General features: G+C 47.8%; 1 protein-coding gene across 1 annotated transcript in view; it reads right to left on the reverse strand.

Annotated features, from left to right (window-relative positions):
- Window positions 1–55: 55 nt before the first annotated feature.
- Window positions 56–19,088, reverse strand: part of LOC119090759 (cadherin-99C) — a gene marked incomplete in the record, with an annotated part of 30,571 nt that continues 11,538 nt past the window's right edge. Inside the window, 5 exon segments of the mRNA XM_037213581.1 lie at window positions 56–6,068; window positions 6,188–6,299; window positions 6,680–6,815; window positions 8,947–9,013; window positions 12,014–12,126. Of these exon segments, the coding sequence (XP_037069476.1) occupies window positions 5,403–6,068; window positions 6,188–6,299; window positions 6,680–6,815; window positions 8,947–9,013; window positions 12,014–12,126 (1,094 nt within the window).

The raw sequence follows: 19,088 nt of genomic DNA on the forward strand, positions 1-19,088 counted from the left end.
TGTTGGCGGCGGCGGGGGGGGGGGGGGGCTTGATGGGGAGCATCGGCCAGTTCGGTGTAAGACGGACGTGATTCGACGACGTTTGGTAAGAAAAATGCCCCTCCGCGGTCACACCCGAGAAAAGGCGAGAGGCAAAATTGTCTACTTAAGTGGAGTGACACTATCTGGGTTTGGGGAGCTGGCTGCGACCCCTGTTTTTGTATGCTCTCAGCTCATTGGTTCTCACACAAAGCGTTCTAAGTAAAAGTCACGCTCAAAATGAGTGACCTTGGAATAAATTCGTCGTTACCCCAATGTTGTACATAAGCCTACCATTGGCTGTGACAGCCGAGCCTAGCAGTTAAACGTGTGGAGTGATGATCTTATGCTGCTGTTGCAGTCGAGCCTAACAGTTTTACGTGTGGAGTGATGATCTTATGTTGCTGTTTAAAGAGTGAACGTTTTTTACTGTAAATTGTGCCGTAGTCAGGATGCACAGAACACTAAAAGCAGCCACATTTGTAACAGAGACAGGCCATTTTAAAAAAAACCCTGTCATTTTTCACATATATCGGTACAAACGTACAGGGTGAATGCCCGACCATACATACATACATCAGACAATTAAAGGCTGCAGGTCTGACATTATCAATGGAGCCACCAACCCCACAAATGGCAGTATCAAGAGGACTCATTGTCCCATCTGCAGGCAGCTTTTCTGTTTTTCCACTTTTCCACATTTCCACTTTCCACTTTTGACTCGCTGTGACGCACAGCTCGCCAACGTGCATTAAAGTCCACAGCAGTAAAGGCACATTAACCGTGGGACGTAAGTCTTAGCACCTACGTGATCCACAAAACAGGAGCGGGTAGTGCCTGTTTGCATTATAAAACGTGAGGCTGGCAAGCATCCTCAATAACAAAAAAGTTAACACGCAAGTCGCAGGGCAAACTGCATCAGATCTCACCCTGAGCCCACTCTTGCTTTAACTAGTGAAGATAGGACTATGTATGTCTGCAAACAGCCATCACCTTCAGCCTCGTATGTAGCGGCAAAAGCTTGGAGCGTACGTGTTCGTTTTCTTGTACTTTTTGAAGATGACTTCTGGGTGACCTCCATGGTAATGAAGCAGCTTGCCCTGGGGTAAACTGTGGCACATGACGGGGGCAGTTGCGCTGATGTCTTTTTGTCGGAACAATAGTTTAGTTTAGTTCTAGTAGGCTAATGCAGAGTGTATGACACTTCCCAGCATATTACCAGACACGCTTCCTACTAAACCAGCTGATTGGGGAGGGACATGCTTTCCAATTTTCCGATTTTTGCAGTTTTACACTGAAATAATAAGTGAGAAGGCAAAGCGCCATGCTGTCCGCACCGAGGTCCACTGAGCTGCCATTTTCGTCGAGGCCACCTGATAGTGCCACCATGTGACACTATCAGGTGGCACTGATAGCACCACCAGGAGGATGGGATGACGTCACCTGCCGTTCACGCACCAGAAACACGCGCCCCGCGACCACGCTCACCAGCTGCAGGAGGCGTGCAGGTGTTAGGAGCTGAACATGCCCCTGTCCGACCACCGGGATGGTGAGGACGATGAGGTTGGTGAGGAACTCGCTCAGTCGGCTCGAAGCCGTGGCTACCGGCCAAATGCGTCTCCACGAATCGCTCTCTTTTGTGTTGTTTAGCTAGAAGTTCCGCCCGGGATCGGGAGCCAGGCCCTTCTCAGGAATGATCGCTCAAAATTTCAAACCGTGCTCGCAATTCTTTTGCAACGAAATGTTTTCAACAAACCCTGGCAGGGCCTTACCTGAGGCCTTATTGTCTGATATATGATCGGGTAGTCATTCTGGGTGTTAGATACATGTGAAAAATGACAAGGCTTTTCAAACATAGCCTGTCTCTGTTACAGGCCTGGGTAGTTTTAGTGTTTTGTACATGTAAAATAGCACATTTTATGGCGCCATGGCACATTTTACATTTAAGAAAGCGAGATCACTTTGCAATACTGGCATCCATTTGCGCACCTGCATGCTGTAAAACTTGTTTCCGTGTCCCTTCCTGTAAGAAGAATGTTCTAAATCTGTGTGCACATTGACACATTCCGTATCCGTAGCGTCGGAATTACACCCCCCATGAAGACATTTAGACCACACTGACTTCAAGCGGTTCTGTGCTTTCATTTTCCCTACAACAAGGTAACGATGCTTATTCCAAAACTGCTTTTTAAACTCGACACTTCCCAAACAACAGAAATTGGACTATTTTAGTGTCATATCCATGGTCGGAACGGTTCGAGTGATCACGTTGTGATAGTGCAGGTACTCTTTATAGTATTTCCTTTTCAAAAGACTTGTCTCACAGCCAAATTTTGTAGAATTGCTACAGCATAAAGATAGCAATTCTAGCCAACCACTGCTGACTAGATCAATCAACAGAAGCTGTTAGATTTCCCCACATCTTATTTAAAATGGGTCTATGGTCCAACAATCTAAATACATTCTAAGGTTCAGGCCCAGTCCTGTAAGCCGTGAACAGAACCTTGACTACAGGCGCACAGGAAACCATTACACAGACGGAGGGATCTGAGCAACATGACACATGTGGCGACAACATGGCACATATGACGACGTGATAGCTCTGCTGGCCCATTTCAAGGCAACATTAATTGGCATCCAGTGACCTCTAGCCGGCCGCTGATTCCCAACTGGCTTGTAGGGAATGTGAGCAGCTCTCGACAAGCCGAACACCCGATTCGTGACAAATGGGTCAGCGAAGAGCAGCATGACACAACCGACTCAGTGCAAGTTGTCATACAGACCGAATTGTTCTTCCGTTGTCAAAACTTCCCCAAGTAGAGTAGAGTTAACTGAAAATTCATGCTTGGCGTGAATGTAAGATCGAAAAGATGAATCGAATCGAAAACTAGGCGCCCGAAATCGTTCGTATTTGGGGTGTTTCTACATGTTCGCAATCGATCGTATATATTTCTCACTTCACAAGAAATAGTTTGGACAACCGCCGCCGTTTTACGCTCCCGGCCTGGGTCTGAAACAACCGCGCCCGGCCGGGGTGGGGGAGGGGGGAGCTGACTTCCCCCTGGGATCTCCAGCTTCCAGACGCTGTATACTAAAACAAAAGATACTGTTTTGAATATCGCGCCAAATCATCAAGAATGCACCCTAATTTTTTACCCCAGGTCAAATGTGAGGCCATCAGATAAGACGAAAGGCCAAAAACGGGTTTTCCGAAGGATGCAGTTGAAACCTGTGTTGACATGTAGGGATGGTTATTGAAAGCCCGGGAATAAGTGTAACGACCTTGGGGAGCTCATTATTTCCGGTTCCCACATGGGTCAGGCTAGATAGGTTCCCGTTCAAAATTGGTCCACCAGTAGCCTACAAGAACGATGCTTTTCTTCACAATGTGCTTTTGACTTAGTTCACTTGATTAGGTGCAGCTGTGGGAAAAAGTATTCCAGACACAAAAATGTCATTCTATGGTGACCTAGAGGCTCTCCGAGGTCAACTTATGTCAAATTCATAAAAGACCTAACTGGCAAGTGTTAAGTGCTAACCGAATCTACATTTCCAGTACATTACTTTGTGTGGTCAGAAATAGTGCATTGGATATCTGCAGGTACTCAAGATTACTTGGCTGTTATCCACATTATTTACAGTCCATTCGATGCTTGGCAGCGTATTTGTAACAAACTGAGAACAGGAACTTTGGTACATAAAATTAGGCGTCATCACCCCCCACAAACACAAGGAGATACACGTTGCACTCGTTCATCTAGCCTCTCCGCTACTGACAGCATAGGTTATTGACCTTAGATGATCTCATGTGACCTCGTATATCCTTTTGTGTCTTTAAAATGCACTATGACTTATCTCAACACGTTTACAGTGGAGCATTTGAATTCTGCGGCCAAAATCTCCTAAAACTGCCTATTTTGTGCGCAGCATGTGTTTTGCAAAATTAATATTAATATTAAATAATAAAAATGCCCACATAAATAGGTCATGACCTGGACCAAGGTCGTGTGCTCTGTTGTCATATGATGATCGTGCATGTAAGTAAGTATTCTTTTCTACATACATGACACCAAACTACGCTAGAAAACGTACAAAGTTGCATTCTTTACGGCGATAGCAACAATTGACTTGACTTCAGGTCAGTGGGCTCGCATTTTCAGAAAATATGAAATGTAAAAACTGTAGGTAATATCATATTCCATTATTATACCAAATTTGAACGAAGTCAAATGACCCATACAAAGTTATTTATGACCAAAGTTTTTTGAGAATGACCTTTTTGACCTGACCTGGATCACTAACCTTAGTAGATCAAAACCTGAAATATAAGCAACGGGTGCCAAATTGATAGATAACTATGACTAAAAATTTTGAGTCGCTGCAAGTGTTTTTTCCACATGTGCTCGAAAACCGTTAGGGAAAGTGAGCTTCCCCCTCAGCCGGGCGAGGGATAACGTAACTTCAGTCCCCGTCCACCTGTTTGGCGTGGAACTTGTACGATCCAGATTAATCTTGAATTTATGATTTTTTGTCATGAATGTTTGAGCATAGTCGACAGTCGGTGGGGACAATATCTATCGCACGATTATTTTCGATGCCTATCTTCTTGGTGAACGCATTGCAACACCAACGCACCAAATCAGTTGGAATTTTATTACGGCAGGCGCTTTGCACGACAACCTACACAGCCGTCCAACACAGATCCAGCCCCTCACAAACAGGGTGCTGGTGTAGTCCGTGCACGCCAGATTGCCGCCTAAAACTTGCCTCCGAGCCTATCACAGTGACACAGCCTAGGCAGTGACAATGCCGTGGGCCGACAATAATCACTTATTGACCACGTTGGTCATATCGGTTATTGGCCATCGTAACACAACAATTTAGTCCATAATTCACGTCCACCCAGCCGTCAGTCGCAAAGCGCATACTCGTCACATCGCGTTGAACCACCCCTCGTGAGGTGATCTTAATGGGGCACAAGCGAGGCTGAGCGGCTGACCATGATCTTGCGCGTGTTCTGTCGCCGTTCACCTTGCCTGAGCTAATTCTTCACGTCCTGTAGCCTGCTCAGCTGTGGCCGTGTCTCGTTGTTCGGTCCGGTCAGTTGTTCTTGTTGACCTAGATTTACAGAAAACGCAACAGTGGCCGACCACAAAAACGCCGACTGGCCCTTGTTGTTCACGATATTTAAATTGCATCAACGAACTTTAGAATTGGTTTTGTTCTAATATCCGATCTGGCAAAATACCTCTTCAAAGAAAAAGCGTTGGAAGTTATTGCACCACGCCGTGTAAGTCCGCTTCGGAGCCGGCATGACCATCAAATCCCATTGCGATGCGCTGAAGTGAGCACGCTGGGGACATTCATGCAGCTCATTCCCAAAATTACAGCGCGCTGTCACACTCTTCATCGTCCGCAGTTTCCTTTGGCGTTGCACCTACGCTCTCGGCGTCAGCTGTTGGGTTTTCTGAGGTGGGCTCTGTCTCCTCATTGTGTTCGCTGTTGTCATCATCATGTTCAGCGTCTTTGGGGCGTTCATCTCCTTCGTCATCGCTCACAACAGCATCGTCCGGATCCTCCAAATTATCATCGTCCCCGTCGTTGTCTTCATCCTTGGCCTCCTTCAGGTCCAGTTCCTTTACCTCGCCAGGTGTCACGCATATCACGGTGTCCTTGAAACCCACAGACTTCAACGAATAGTCGGGCTTCGGCTCGTCCGGGGGCGAGACTTCCTCCCGGATTGGTGGAATTGTTGTAGCTGCGGTCTCTTCCGGTTCTGTGATTGTCGGCAATATTGGGTAAAGCTCAGGGGTCTGCTCACTGATTGGCGGAGGCGTCGGGGCGCGTGGCGAATGCACTTTAGTGATTGGCGGAGGCGTCGGGGCGCGTGGCGAATGCAGTTCAGGGATTGTCGGAAGCGTTGGGCCACGTGACGAACGTGCTTCAGTGGTTGGAGGATCGTATGACGTCGTGAGTGGTGGCAAGGTACTGACAGGATCGGCCTGGCTGTAGCTTCCACCGACTAGTGAGTAGCTTTGATGTTCGAGCGGCTGGAACGGAAAATTCAGTCAACTACATTAGTGTGATGAGACACGTTACCGCAACAGGCGAAGTAAGTCAAGACAGCAGGCGGTTGACATGGCAACCATGTGTTTCGCCATCGCCTCACCTCTTCTACGTGGAAACTCGGCTCGGTGTAGCCAGACTCCACCGGCGGCGCACTGCCATGCTCTGCGGCCGACTGGCTCCCGCCAGGAAGCAGCGAGTTCTTGCTGCTTCCACTGCAATGATTAAAAACTGTGATAACAGATTTGTTGGAACTGCCTCCACAAAGGCCAAATAGCACAGTGCTGACTTATGCGTAATGTTTATTAGATACCATCTGACCTGTTCCAGTCTGATGAGATGGGTTTGATCTGACCTGTTCCCACTTCGCAAAACGTGACTGTCGCACATGACCTGCCATGACCTTTGACACATGACGTGACATCAACTGGCTCGGCTAGCCTGGCATTGTGTGACTCGGTCTGCTGGTTCGGACCCAATCTGAACTGACCTAACGTCCCCTGAACATAATAACCGAGGTTGATAATGGAGCAGCACGGCCTCCTCTAAGCTGACATGACCTTGCTCACCCCCGCGAGACCTGTCACTGTCTTACTGGGCATGCGACGACCGGTATCTCCGGTCTTTTCTGCGGATGATGAAGACCGCCGCCGCCACTGTCACCAGCAAAAGAGCGCCCAGCACGGCCAGGCCTATGATGTAGCCCACGTTGCTTTCGGGCTCAGGTCTTCCTGAAAACATTCGGACCAAGACGAGTTCGCTCGGGTACATTCAGAAACCCTTCTATTTCGGGGTATGATCCCGGATATGAATCAAACAGGCTTCTATTGGACACTTCAAGTACTTATTTTCATTTCTTTAACTACCTCAGTCGCCCTTTTTTAGCTAAAACCTATGCCATTTTAGGAAGTCATGAGCAAGTCTGCGCAACCCACTGCAATCCGAAACACCCTTTTCGGAATATAATTGCACGAGATATCTGCTCAGTATGTCACATATCACACGTCTAGCACATTAAGTCTAGTATCTGGTATGCATGACCTGCTCAAATAATCTAATCCCGATCAAACTCCCGCCAGACGAGATCGATTCCGACTCGGACCCTGGGAAGTGTTTCACGAACTGTTGTCTGCTCGGGTCTTGACCCAAGGTCTGTGTTGTGTTTAGGGACCTGGGATTGTGTTGCGCCCAGGGACCCGGGACTGTGTTGCGTCCAGGGACCCGGGACTGTGTTGCGTCCAGGGACCCGGGACTGTGCTGCGTCCAGGGACTCGGAACTGTGTTGCGTTTGGGGACCTAGGGCTGTGTTGCATCAGGGACCTAAGACTGTGCTGCGTCCATGGACCCGAGACTATGTTGCGTCGGGGGATGTGGGACTGTGTTGCGTTTGGAAACCTAGGGCTGTGCTGCGTCCAGGGACCTAGGACAGTGCTGCGTCCAGGGACCCAGGACTGTGCTGCGTCCAGGGACTCGGAACTGTGTTGCGTTTGGGGACCTAGGGCTGTGTTTGCGTCAGGGACCTAAGACTGTGCTGCGTCCATGGACCCGAGACTATGTTGCGTCGGGGGATGTGGGACTGTGTTGCGTTTGGAAACCTAGGGCTGTGCTGCGTCCAGGGACCTAGGACAGTGCTGCGTCCAGGGACCCAGGACTGTGCTGCGTCCAGGGACTCGGAACTGTGTTGCGTTTGGGGACCTAGGGCTGTGTTGCGTCAGGGACCTAAGACTGTGCTGCGTCCATGGACCCGAGACTATGTTGCGTCGGGGGATGTGGGACTGTGTTGCGTTTGGAAACCTAGGGCTGTGCTGCGTCCAGGGACCTAGGACAGTGCTGCGTCCAGGGACCCAGGACTGTGCTGCGTCCAGGGACTCGGAACTGTGTTGCGTTTGGGGACCTAGGGCTGTGTTGCGTGAGGGACCTAGGACTGTGCTGTGTCCAGGGACCCGGGACTATGTTGCGTCGAGGGATCTGGGACTGTGTTGCGTTTGGAAACCTAGGGCTGTATTGCGTCCAGGGACCCGGGACTGTGCTGCGTCCAGGGACCCAGGACTGTGCTGCGTCCAGGGACTCGGAACTGTGTTGCGTTTGGGGACCTAGGGCTGTGTTGCGTGAGGGACCTAGGACTGTGCTGTGTCCAGGGACCCGAGACTATGTTGCGTCGAGGGATCTGGGACTGTGTTGCGTTTGGAAACCTAGGGCTGTATTGCGTCCAGGGACCCGGGACTGTGCTGCGTCCAGGGACCTGGGACTGTGCTGCGTCCAGGGACCTGGGACTGTGCTGCGTCCAGGGACCTGGGACTGTGCTGCGTCAGGGACCTAAGACTGTGCTGCGTCCATGGACCCGAGACTATGTTGCGTCGGGGGATGTGGGACTGTGTTGCGTTTGGAAACCTAGGGCTGTGCTGCGTCCAGGGACCTAGGACTGTGCTGCGTCCAGGGACCCGGGACTGTGCTGCGTCCAGGGACCTGGGACTGTGTTGCGTTTGGGGACCTAGGACTGTGTTGCGTCCATGGAGGTGGGATTGTGTCGCGTCCGGTCTCAGACCCTGGTGTTATCATGCATCTGGGAATAAGTTTCGTCTGGTCTTCTGACAGCGACTTGGAGTGACTCCAGAGTTGATTGATTACTAGGATTGGAATGAATCTAGTTGGGTTAAGTAATGACGTAAAGTTAAAATGAATCATACATGGGTGGCCCAAGGTAAAAGTAACTCCAGCGTGGGTGATCTATCGTGCTGAAATGAGTCCACCTCGAACTGCCTAGTCGCAGGTTGATTGGAATGAGTGCTAGAGAGTTATTTTGCGCGGCATCTGGTCTGTTGCGGAGTACGTATTTTCTAAGTTGAGTGCAGCGTGGGTCACCTTTCGTAGGGACGAGCTGGACGAGCAGTACGGTGCTGCAGTCGTATGGACCGTTGGTCTCCTTCGCCTGCGAAAGTACCGCATCCGAGTTTGAGATGAAGACTCCCGACATTTTGATGTCGGAATGTTGTGGTTAACAGTCGGATTCTAATTCAGATTTTACATTTGATTGCATTAATTGCTTGCATGCACTGTCCAACTAAAAGGATGCATTAGAAAATAGTCCGGACGGCTCAGTGTCATGCAGAACTGACTTATACGCATGACGTGTGTTTTCTGATGGGAATGTGAGCCCGGATAATGCTTAATGCGTACAGTTGCATGACAAAGTTAGGGTTCGAATCCTGGTTTCCAATGTAAGCACCTTTGCATTTAGCACTACAGGACCCGTAACAGTAAGATGTCCTCAAACACCTCGAAGCATCCCAAAACACTTACTTTTAATAGACAGCAAATTTGGGGACAAATTGCAATACCTGTGGCAGTCCATAAACGAAGTCAATGATCGGCCCTTTCGGCAAAGGGACACCAAAACCTTTATTTCGCATCAGAGCAACATTTATTTGCTATAGGCATCAAGTCCAAGCGGGCCATTGGAAAGGTCCTGAGACCTTTGTTTTAAGGGACACATATTTATTTGCTATTTATGCTGACAAAGTTCTGGATCGACCCGTTCCACAAAGAGGCGCCACAAAATCTTGGCTGCGGATAATCATAAATATTATTCAAGCAGACATTTAATTCCGGGGGGGGGGGGGGGCGGGCGCCACAATGGTTCCCAAAACGCTTGTATTCAAGAGACAACAAAGTTCAGGGCACCACAATGCTCGCACCCTTCATTAGGGGAAATCCCAGATCGACCCATTCGATGATGAGTCGCAAAATCTCTCATTTTGGGGCACCATTCCCTTCCTTGTTACGTTACCCAATTCAAACGGGTCATTTCAAGGACCCTCCAAATTTATTTTCAAACGGCATCAAAATCAGGGACTGCACACCTTACATGCCTGCCGTTCTGGCGAAATCCCAGGCTAGACATTTCGTCGAAGAAATATCCCTGTCTTCAATTCGTGCATCAAGACGCGACATTTCAACAATACATTTTGAACAGGTGACCACTTCTAGAGAGACACCCCGAGGGCCTCCAAACCTTTTAATTTCAAGTGGCGTCAAAATAAAACGGGCACAACAGTGTCCCCAGGTTATCAGTTTTACGAGACACCAGGGGCGCCACTATCGGTAGGTCAGAGCCATGTGACCTTCCTCAGACCTCAGGTCCCGAGGAGCAGCTCTCTGGGTCCCGAGGAGCAGCTCTCTGGGTCCCGAGGGGCAGCTCTCTGGGTCCCGAGGAGCAGCTCTCTGGGTCCCGAGGAGCAGCTCTCTGGGTCCCGAGGAGCAGCTCTCTGGGTCCCGAGGAGCAGCTCTCTGGGTCCCGAGGAGCAGCTCTCTGGGTCCCGAGGGGCAGCTCTCTGGGTCCCGAGGAGCAGCTCTCTGGGTCCCGAGGGGCAGCTCTCTGGGTCCCGAGGAGCAGCTCTCTGGGTCCCGAGGAGCAGCTCTCTGGGTCCCGAGGGGCAGCTCTCTGGGTCCCGAGGGGGCGACAGTCAAGGGTCCGATCGAAGGGCCCAAAGGGCAGGCCGGGGATGAGGGGACATCTGCCAGTAGGCAATACCGAACACTCCGTCCCGCCCCAGTCCTGGCCCCGAGACCTCCTTCCCCCGCCCCAGCCCTGGCCCTGGGTCCTCTTTCCCAAGTCGGGATAGGGTCGGGCCTGCGAATGTTGGTCCGAAAGCGTGTGCATTAGTTTTCGCCCCTGCACTGATCGGAAGCTGATAGTGCCCAACGCAATCCCCCTGTCGGCAATGAGCTCAACGTCGGTGATGGGTACAGTTGCTTAACATGGACGGGAGCAGGGGCTCGAATGTCAGACGGCCTCTTGCGTTGGCCAGGACCCTCTTGGCAATGACAAGAGACATGAAACAAGCTGATGCGACGGTCTGCACTCACAATGAGGCGGGGCTCTCAGACCTGTGCTAGTCAGAGGTCGCAAGACCGAACGATGGGCCCTCCACACCGTTTCAATTAGTACGCAGGGATCAATAAGCTGTATTGGCGTCTCGGCGACAATTAGGCATTAGACTCTCTGTGCCGGTGAGGGATCCTTTGCGTCAGCTATGTGTCCCTGCGACAACCCTGTGTCAGATGGCCAGGACAGAGGACCTGGGGATCTGACAGGATCTGAGGCATGAATGAAATTTGTGTACTCCCTGAAGACGCTCAAATTGTGCAACACACTTTTTTATTTCCGCGCTAGCGGCACAACGCATGCTACTGATATTCCAGGGAGCTGCCGGCATGTGTTCCTTCAAGAAAGCATCGCGTCAAAAGTCTGCAAATTTTCATAGCCTTGCCGCTTCTGCTAACACCACCGACATTTCAATATTTGCGTTATGATATGTCGCTCGAGTAGTATTACGAGTTAGACAACATGTATAGGTTATTTTTGCGCTTAACCATTCAGTGTGAGTTTCGGTTTACAGGGATGCCTGCCGTTTCTGCCCGGATGAGAGGCAGGCGTCACCATATTGGCACAGAAGCTAAGGTGGCTAAGCCCCAATGACGCACAAACACTCGCTGTAAATTAAGCGACTTACAAGCTGTAACTTTTTGTGGGTTTCGTTTTGCGTGAGCCATTTGGGTGTCGTGTTATATGTGTCTTTTTTCATACTAAATTGTGACTACCTCCCAATTCTTCAATCATCGTCGCTTCAAAGAACTGACATGGTATCGGGAGTCACGTCTCACATTGTGAAGGCCGGGCAAAATACAGCGATGACCCAGCCAAATGATAAGGGGGGTCCAACACAACATTTGGGAACATGTCAACATTTTGGGGGCCCAGCTCAACATTGAGGGGACCATGCCCCCCCCCCCCAAGAGATGCAAAGTTCCACCCCTGCCACCGACTGGCGCCAAATGACTTTGCATGCAATACATCAATGCGCCACCTGAAGCCATGCCGGTGGCCGCCGCCGCAGTAGAGCGCACAGAGACATCTTTCGGCGCTCACCTGAACCATCAGTGTGATCTGATCCGGCGTAGGCACCTCAGGTGGAATGACCTTCGAAAGCCGAAATACGGCGGTGTCAGAGTCAATGGAGAAGTAGTCTGACCAGTTTTCACCTGGAAACAAGCAGGAATTGATCGACAAGTTGCTACGGGGATGTGCCAGCGCCATTGCCGCCACCGCTGGGCTCCGAATGGCGCGCTGGTCACCAGTCAGGCCTGTTGAAAGCGGCTGGAGATCAGAATACGCGACCAACGTGAAACGCGCTATGCCAAAGGTGACCATTCGGTGATTCAAAATATGCCCATCATTCCGGAATTTGTGGGCTGCTGTTTTGCTCTGGATTTTTTTTGTCACTGAATGCCGTGTATTACGTTTACTAGTTCATATGTATTGGCCTTGAGGGTTTAATTGTTATTAGGGCCGCCTTTAACATGCTAAACGGCCGGGATAACGTCTCAGGATGCCGCCGAATAGCTTTTCATCTAAAAAGATAATTCGCCCTCCCCCGGACTTCCAGCTGTTTTCGACGATTCCTGGCATACTTTGCAGCCAGTTTGATATATTTCTGTGGTCCTTCACGTGAAGAATGGAATAAAGTAGCCTCAATCGACCCGAAAAACAAACTGAGAAGAAATCGGAGGCTGCGGTGGATCAGCTGAAGCAAAAATTAGGACGGGCAATGTCGGCGAAATTTCTGCCAACCAAAGCCCTTTACAAAGGGGTCTGATCGTCATGGTTACATCATATATATATATATATATATATATATATATATATATATATATATATATATATATATATATATATATGTAGATTTTAGATTATTTCGGTTGCGGTTTTTAATTATATCTTGTTGGTTGTACAGCCAAACGTATTCAGCGCTCATGACCTTCTTGGTCGTTTGTCCGAGGCTTCGTATTGCGCGCTCGTCGTTTTTGTAGTGTCGATAGGATATGTTACTTAAGTTCATGTTCTTTTTCAACTTTTCTATGAATTCCATGATCATCTTCAACACAAAAAGTACACTTGAACATGCAGTCACAATCACAGTACAAATACAAAAGTTCGGTTGCATCGTATTTTAAAAAAAAGACATGGTCGAGACAATTGAAAAACAACTGCACGCTGCATATTCAAATTCCAGACACACTTCATAAATACGTTGAAAAGTTGACAGTCCGGTATGTTTGCAGTATGGGGGGAAGGGTATGTCCTACTAGTGGTCTGTGGTATACTCTATCAGTGGTCTGCGCTATGTTCTACCACTGGTCTGTGGTATGTTCTATCAGTGGTCTGCGGTATGTCCTATCAGTGGTCTGTGGTATGTTCTATCAGCGGTCTGTGGTATGTCCTATCAGTGGTCTGTTGTATGCTTTATCAGTGGTGTGCGGCATGTCCTATCAGTGGCCTGTGGTATGTTCTATCAGTGGTCTGTGGTATGTCCTATCAGTGGTCTGTGGTATGCTTTATCAGTGGTCTGCGGTATGTCCTATCAGTGGTATGTGGTGTGTTCTATAAGTGGTCTGTGGTATGTCCTATCAGTGGTCTGTGGTATGCTTTATCAGTGGTCTGCGGTATGTCCTATCAGTGGTCTGTGGTATGTCCTACCAGTGGTCTGTGGTATGTTCTATCAGTGGTCTGTGGCATGCGCAAGCACGGCAGTGTTCTTGACAACCGTTTTCTCGCGAGTGGGGCGTTGTGGCGTGTACCTGCATGTGTTTGCCGTCCCCATCCCGCAAGTGACCATGGTTAAACGTCGGCTGAGACTTGTTATAGTCAGGCTGACTTAGTTCACTTTGCAGGTTTCACAGCCACCGGCGCTACATTGGAAACGGTAAACTACATTGGTCTCTCCCAAATTGACTCTGTTTTGGTTGAGGCTGCTGTTGATCACCATGGTATTGTTTGTTTACTATTGTAGTATATAATCAGTCTTAGTTTTTCGGTGATCATCGGGGCACAGTGCCCGGGGACAATGCCACAGGATACTTTCTCACCAGTTTTTCAAGATGGGATAGTAGTATTATTGTAAAAAAGTTTCAGTGTTTCATGACGATCGCGAAAGGCATTATTTTGTTTGTCTGCATTCATGAAAGTGTCTAGTTTCCTATCAAAAGCATTCCATGACGCTTCACGACATTAAAATCACAACAGATTTTGTTAAAGCCCTGCGGAAATATGCCCGAATGATTCCCTTTTTATGTATCTGGATAGTCCCCATTAACATTCAAAAATTTATTTTGGTTGGTGGCTTTTCTGTAGACATCTGTCTGAAAAACACTTTGTAATGCGTCAATCAGAAGGTCCACAAATGGCTGTTTGATGTTTACATTAATTTCAACAGTGAAACTCAAGCCTGACGAATTCTTTTAAGATCCTTGCGAGACATTGAACCTTAGCATTGCTGCCGACTTCTGTAAAAATGTCATCAACATAGCGGAAATACATCGCAAGCCTGATGTCCGGAAAATCAAGCACCTGTTTTTCTACATGACACATACATGCTGGAGCGAGCCGAGATCCCAGCGGTCCCCCCCCCCCCCTCCCATCTAACTGTAAGTAAAGGTTGCCTTCAGGGTGTCTGAACGGGACCTTTGATATGCATTCCCTCAATGACCGCTCAAGGTAACTTGGGTGCGGCCAGAGCTTCATGACGACAAACATATTGAAGAATTATGTCCATGGTTTGTTTTCTACGAGGGTATTCGTGAATAAACCTTCGACATCTATTGATGCCAAGGAACCAGTGGGCATTTTTTATGACGCATGTCTTCTAGTTCTTCAGAGCTTCGAACTGTCTACTCCAGTGGCAGGAATGGAGAAATGACGGCACGTGGTCTGTTGGGTTATTGGTGTCTCGGAGTGAGGATTATATATATATATATATATATATATATATATATATATATATACATGATAGGCTACTCATCATCCACATGCAAAAAAACTCGTACAACTATTGTTTATGACATACAATTGCAAGGACATACATCTCCCCTGTAATGCGGACCTACCGGACTAGCAACCCTTTAACTCAATTAGTACAAGCATGTCTGGAATTCGAACATGCAACATGAAAATGTCATTTTTCAGATGCCCGATGTTGTGGGAATATGATAAAAGCAAACTTTTGTACATATACTGTGATTGCAACCGCAGCTTGAAGTGCAACACATGTCTTGAGAATACAGTATAGTATGCAACACAATATATGTATATATATATATATATATATATATATATATATATATATATATGTACATAGCTATGGTGTGTATTGTTAAAAATCACAGCGTACTCAGCAATCATGATCTTTTTGATGTTTCTCGAGAAATCTCATAAAAGATTTCGCTCCCTCTCGATGTACGTTTCAAATGGCACCAAAGCTAATGACACAAAGAAGACTCAGATTGTCATATTACATGGCCTAGTAAAAGCTATATTCTCAAGGTTTCATACCCCATTGGACATCTTTCTGTTGTGGCGGCTTAGTAACGTTGGTATCATCGCATGTGTGTAAAATGCAAGTTTACTCGTGACTATTGTAACATGGATCTCATGTATACATGCATCGGTTTTAACTTGTAAAACCGGTGTAGTGTAAACATGTTGCTTGCATGTATGTTTATGTATATATATTACGTACGTAAGCATTTATGCATTGCATAAGCTCATCACTGACAGGCAGCAACGTTCATCCAATACACGCGAACACTCAATGTCTCTGCGCTCTCCATCCTAATGGTGGCCCTCTGTGCAGATGGGGGTTCTCTGCGCATTTGTTGTTTTCATGAAGGGTCTCATTGGCGAATGCATATCGCTTCTAAAGCGACGAATCTGCGGCCCTGTGCCAGCCATGCGATGATGTTTGTGTTGTTGAGCATTTGGCGTTTCAGGTGGGTTTTGTGGAGCACAAGAGCATGCAGTCTTGTATGTTGCATTGATAGTGTTATGTGACGTTTTCTTTCAGTGGATCCGAATCATGTGGAGGGTTATTTTGCATGATCAAGGAGGATGTAGTTGGACTCTTGTTAACAGAAGTTATGTTTCAAAATATCATTGAGATGGTTCTTTAACCCTTGTGATGGAGAGTTTTGCAGAACTTTTTCGTCAGCTTTGTAACCAGGGGCCATCATGTTTTTAAAGAACGGCTGGTAAGTATTCTGATATTCTGTTTTTGGCTTTGCTTTTATGTACCGCGACATGGTCCGGATAGTCTGCTCTTCCACAGTACGAAGGTCGCTATCGTCGTTGTCTAACATTTACTTGACTAGGCTGAGCTCCTGGTGTGCAGGGGGCTATGACTGGCAAAGTTCAAGGGCACCGTGGATGTAAGCCCCGATAACACGGGGCACTCGCTCTCTCTGTTCAGGCATTTGCCGGCGTCAACAGGCTTTCGGTGCACGCTGATTGCAACGGTACTGTACGAAGCGTGGATTGATGCGTCCAAAAAAATTATTCTTTTCCAAGGCTTTCCTTGATGGTGTAATGCAGGCCTGCTACGAGTTCTAGTCTGGCTTTCAGTGCGTTCAGAGCGGTACGATCTTTGATGTGCACTTAACTGTCATCAAAACATTGCACGTATATATGAGGTTTAATGATTTCATCGGCGACAACTTCTTGCTCGACCGAAAAAAAACAACTCAACCGAAAAGGCATGGACAAACAATTCTCTCAGTGTTGAGCCCATTGCAATGCTGTCTGTTTCGTAAAACAGCTTCCCTTTAGGGCATCGGCAGGGTGCCTTGGTAAACAGACTACTGACGCATTGACACTGACGGGGACATTTGTAAACAGACTACTGACGCATTGGCACTGGCGGGGGCATTGGTAAACAGACTACTGACGCATTGACACTGGCGGGGGCATTTGTAAACAGACTACTGACATCTAGGAATGCTGGCATGCCTAGATGCTCTTGCTGGATTTTTCATTGAGACTTATGATATCACAAATCCCTATACCAGCCTATGGCCTTGCTAAAAGGCTCACCACGATGCTTATGCTTTATTTTTCATTCACGTACTCCAAACTCAACTTCCGAGTTCGTCGATTTGCTAAAGACAAGAACAAGACTAGACATGCTAGCCTGCCTGGATGTGAGTAGTCCGTTCACAAATATCTCTGTCAAACGGACTATTGACATAACAGCCCGATACGCTTGCCATCATGAAACTTTGCACACATCAGACATTCCTGAACACAGCATGCGTACAATGTCGAGGTTGTGCAACACTAAGGCACCGTTCCGATGCCCTAAAGAGAAGATGTTTTACCAAACAGATAACACTGCAATGGGCTCAACACCGAGAGTATTGTTTGCCCATGCCTTTATGTTTTCGGTTGAGCAAGAAGTTTTTGCCGATAATGTCATTAAAACCGATATGCGTGTGTAATGTGTTGACATTTAAGTGCACATCAAAGATCGTACCGCCCTGAGCGCGTTGAAAGCCAAACTGGAACTCGTAGCAGGCCCGCACTGTACCATCGAGGAGAGCCCTGGAAAAGAATAAGATTTTTTTGGACGCATCAGCCCATGTTTCAGACAAAACCTTTGCAATCAGCGTTCACCGAGAACCCATTGACGCCAGCAAATGCCTGAACGAAGAGAGCACGTGTCCCGACAGGTACAAAACTAGTGTTATCGGGGCTTACATCTACCGTGCTCTTGATCTTTGCCAGTCATCGCCCCCTTTACACCAGGAGCTTAGGCGGGTCAAGTAAATGCTAGCCAACGACGATAACGACCTGCATGCTGTGGAAGACCAGATTAACCGGACCATGTCGTGGTACCTAAAAGCGAAGCCAATAACAGAACATCAGAATAGGTACCACGTGTTCTGTTAAAACATGATGTCCCCAGGTTACAAAGCTGACGAAAAAGCTCTGCAAAAAAATGTCCATCACAATCGTAAACGAAGGATCTCAATGACATTTCCAAACTTAACGTCTGTTACCAGAGTCCAACTACATCCTCCTTCATCATCCAAAATAACCCTTCACATGATTCGGCTCCACTCAAAGAAAACAGCATCATATATCACTGTGACTGTAACAAAGGGATCTGTGTCCTGTCTGATTCTGCATATATTGGACTCAATACAACGACGCTTTCCAGATGTCTCTCCATCCACCTGCAGGCGGCGACCCACGCACACCCACACGGAGACCCAACATAAAACCTACCTGACACGCCAAACGCCCATCAAAACAAAAATCATCACACTCATCACACGCGGCCGAAGACTTGTCGCTTTACAAGCGATATGCATCCACGATGGGACTCTCGCGAACAGAAAACAGCGGATGGAAACCTTCGATCTATCGGAGGACGACCATTAGGATGGAGAGTGCAGGGGCATTGAGTGTTCGCGTGTCTTGGATGAACGTTGCTACCTGTCAATGGTGAGTATATGCAATGGTAAAAGCTTATGCCTGTATCGTGATGGACATGTACCGTGTTAGCACTATACCGACATTACAAAATACTGCTGTATGTAGACATAAGACCCATGTTAGAATAGCTGCGAGTAAGCTTCCGTTTTACAAACATGCGATGATATCGAATTTTTCTGAAACCATCGCGGAAAAAATAGTCCAATGAAGGATAAAACGTTCAATGTATAGCTAATACAAGGCCGTGGTATATCACAATTTTTTCGTTGTATCATGAGCCTTGGTGCCATTTTAAACGAACGTCGAGCAGGTTCAAAAACTGTCATCAGACCTGTTCAGATAACACACACACACACGCAACACGCAAACACACACACACACACACACACACACACACACACACACACACACACACACACACACCACACACACACACACACACACCCACACACACACACACCACACACACACACACACACACACAACACACACACACACAGTGCACTATATATATATATATACATATATATATATATATATATTGTATATATATATATATATATCTCTCTCTCTCTCTCTCTCTCTCTCTCTCTCTTCTCTCTCTCTCTCTCTCTCTCTCTCTCTCTCTCTCTCTCCTTCTCTCTCTCTCCTCTCTCTCTCTCTCTCTCTCTCTCTCTCT

Source organism: Pollicipes pollicipes, unplaced genomic scaffold (assembly GCF_011947565.3).
Source record: "Pollicipes pollicipes isolate AB1234 unplaced genomic scaffold, Ppol_2.1 Scaffold_1600;HRSCAF=1878_pilon_pilon_pilon, whole genome shotgun sequence".
NCBI classification, from domain to species: domain Eukaryota; kingdom Metazoa; phylum Arthropoda; class Thecostraca; order Pollicipedomorpha; family Pollicipedidae; genus Pollicipes; species Pollicipes pollicipes.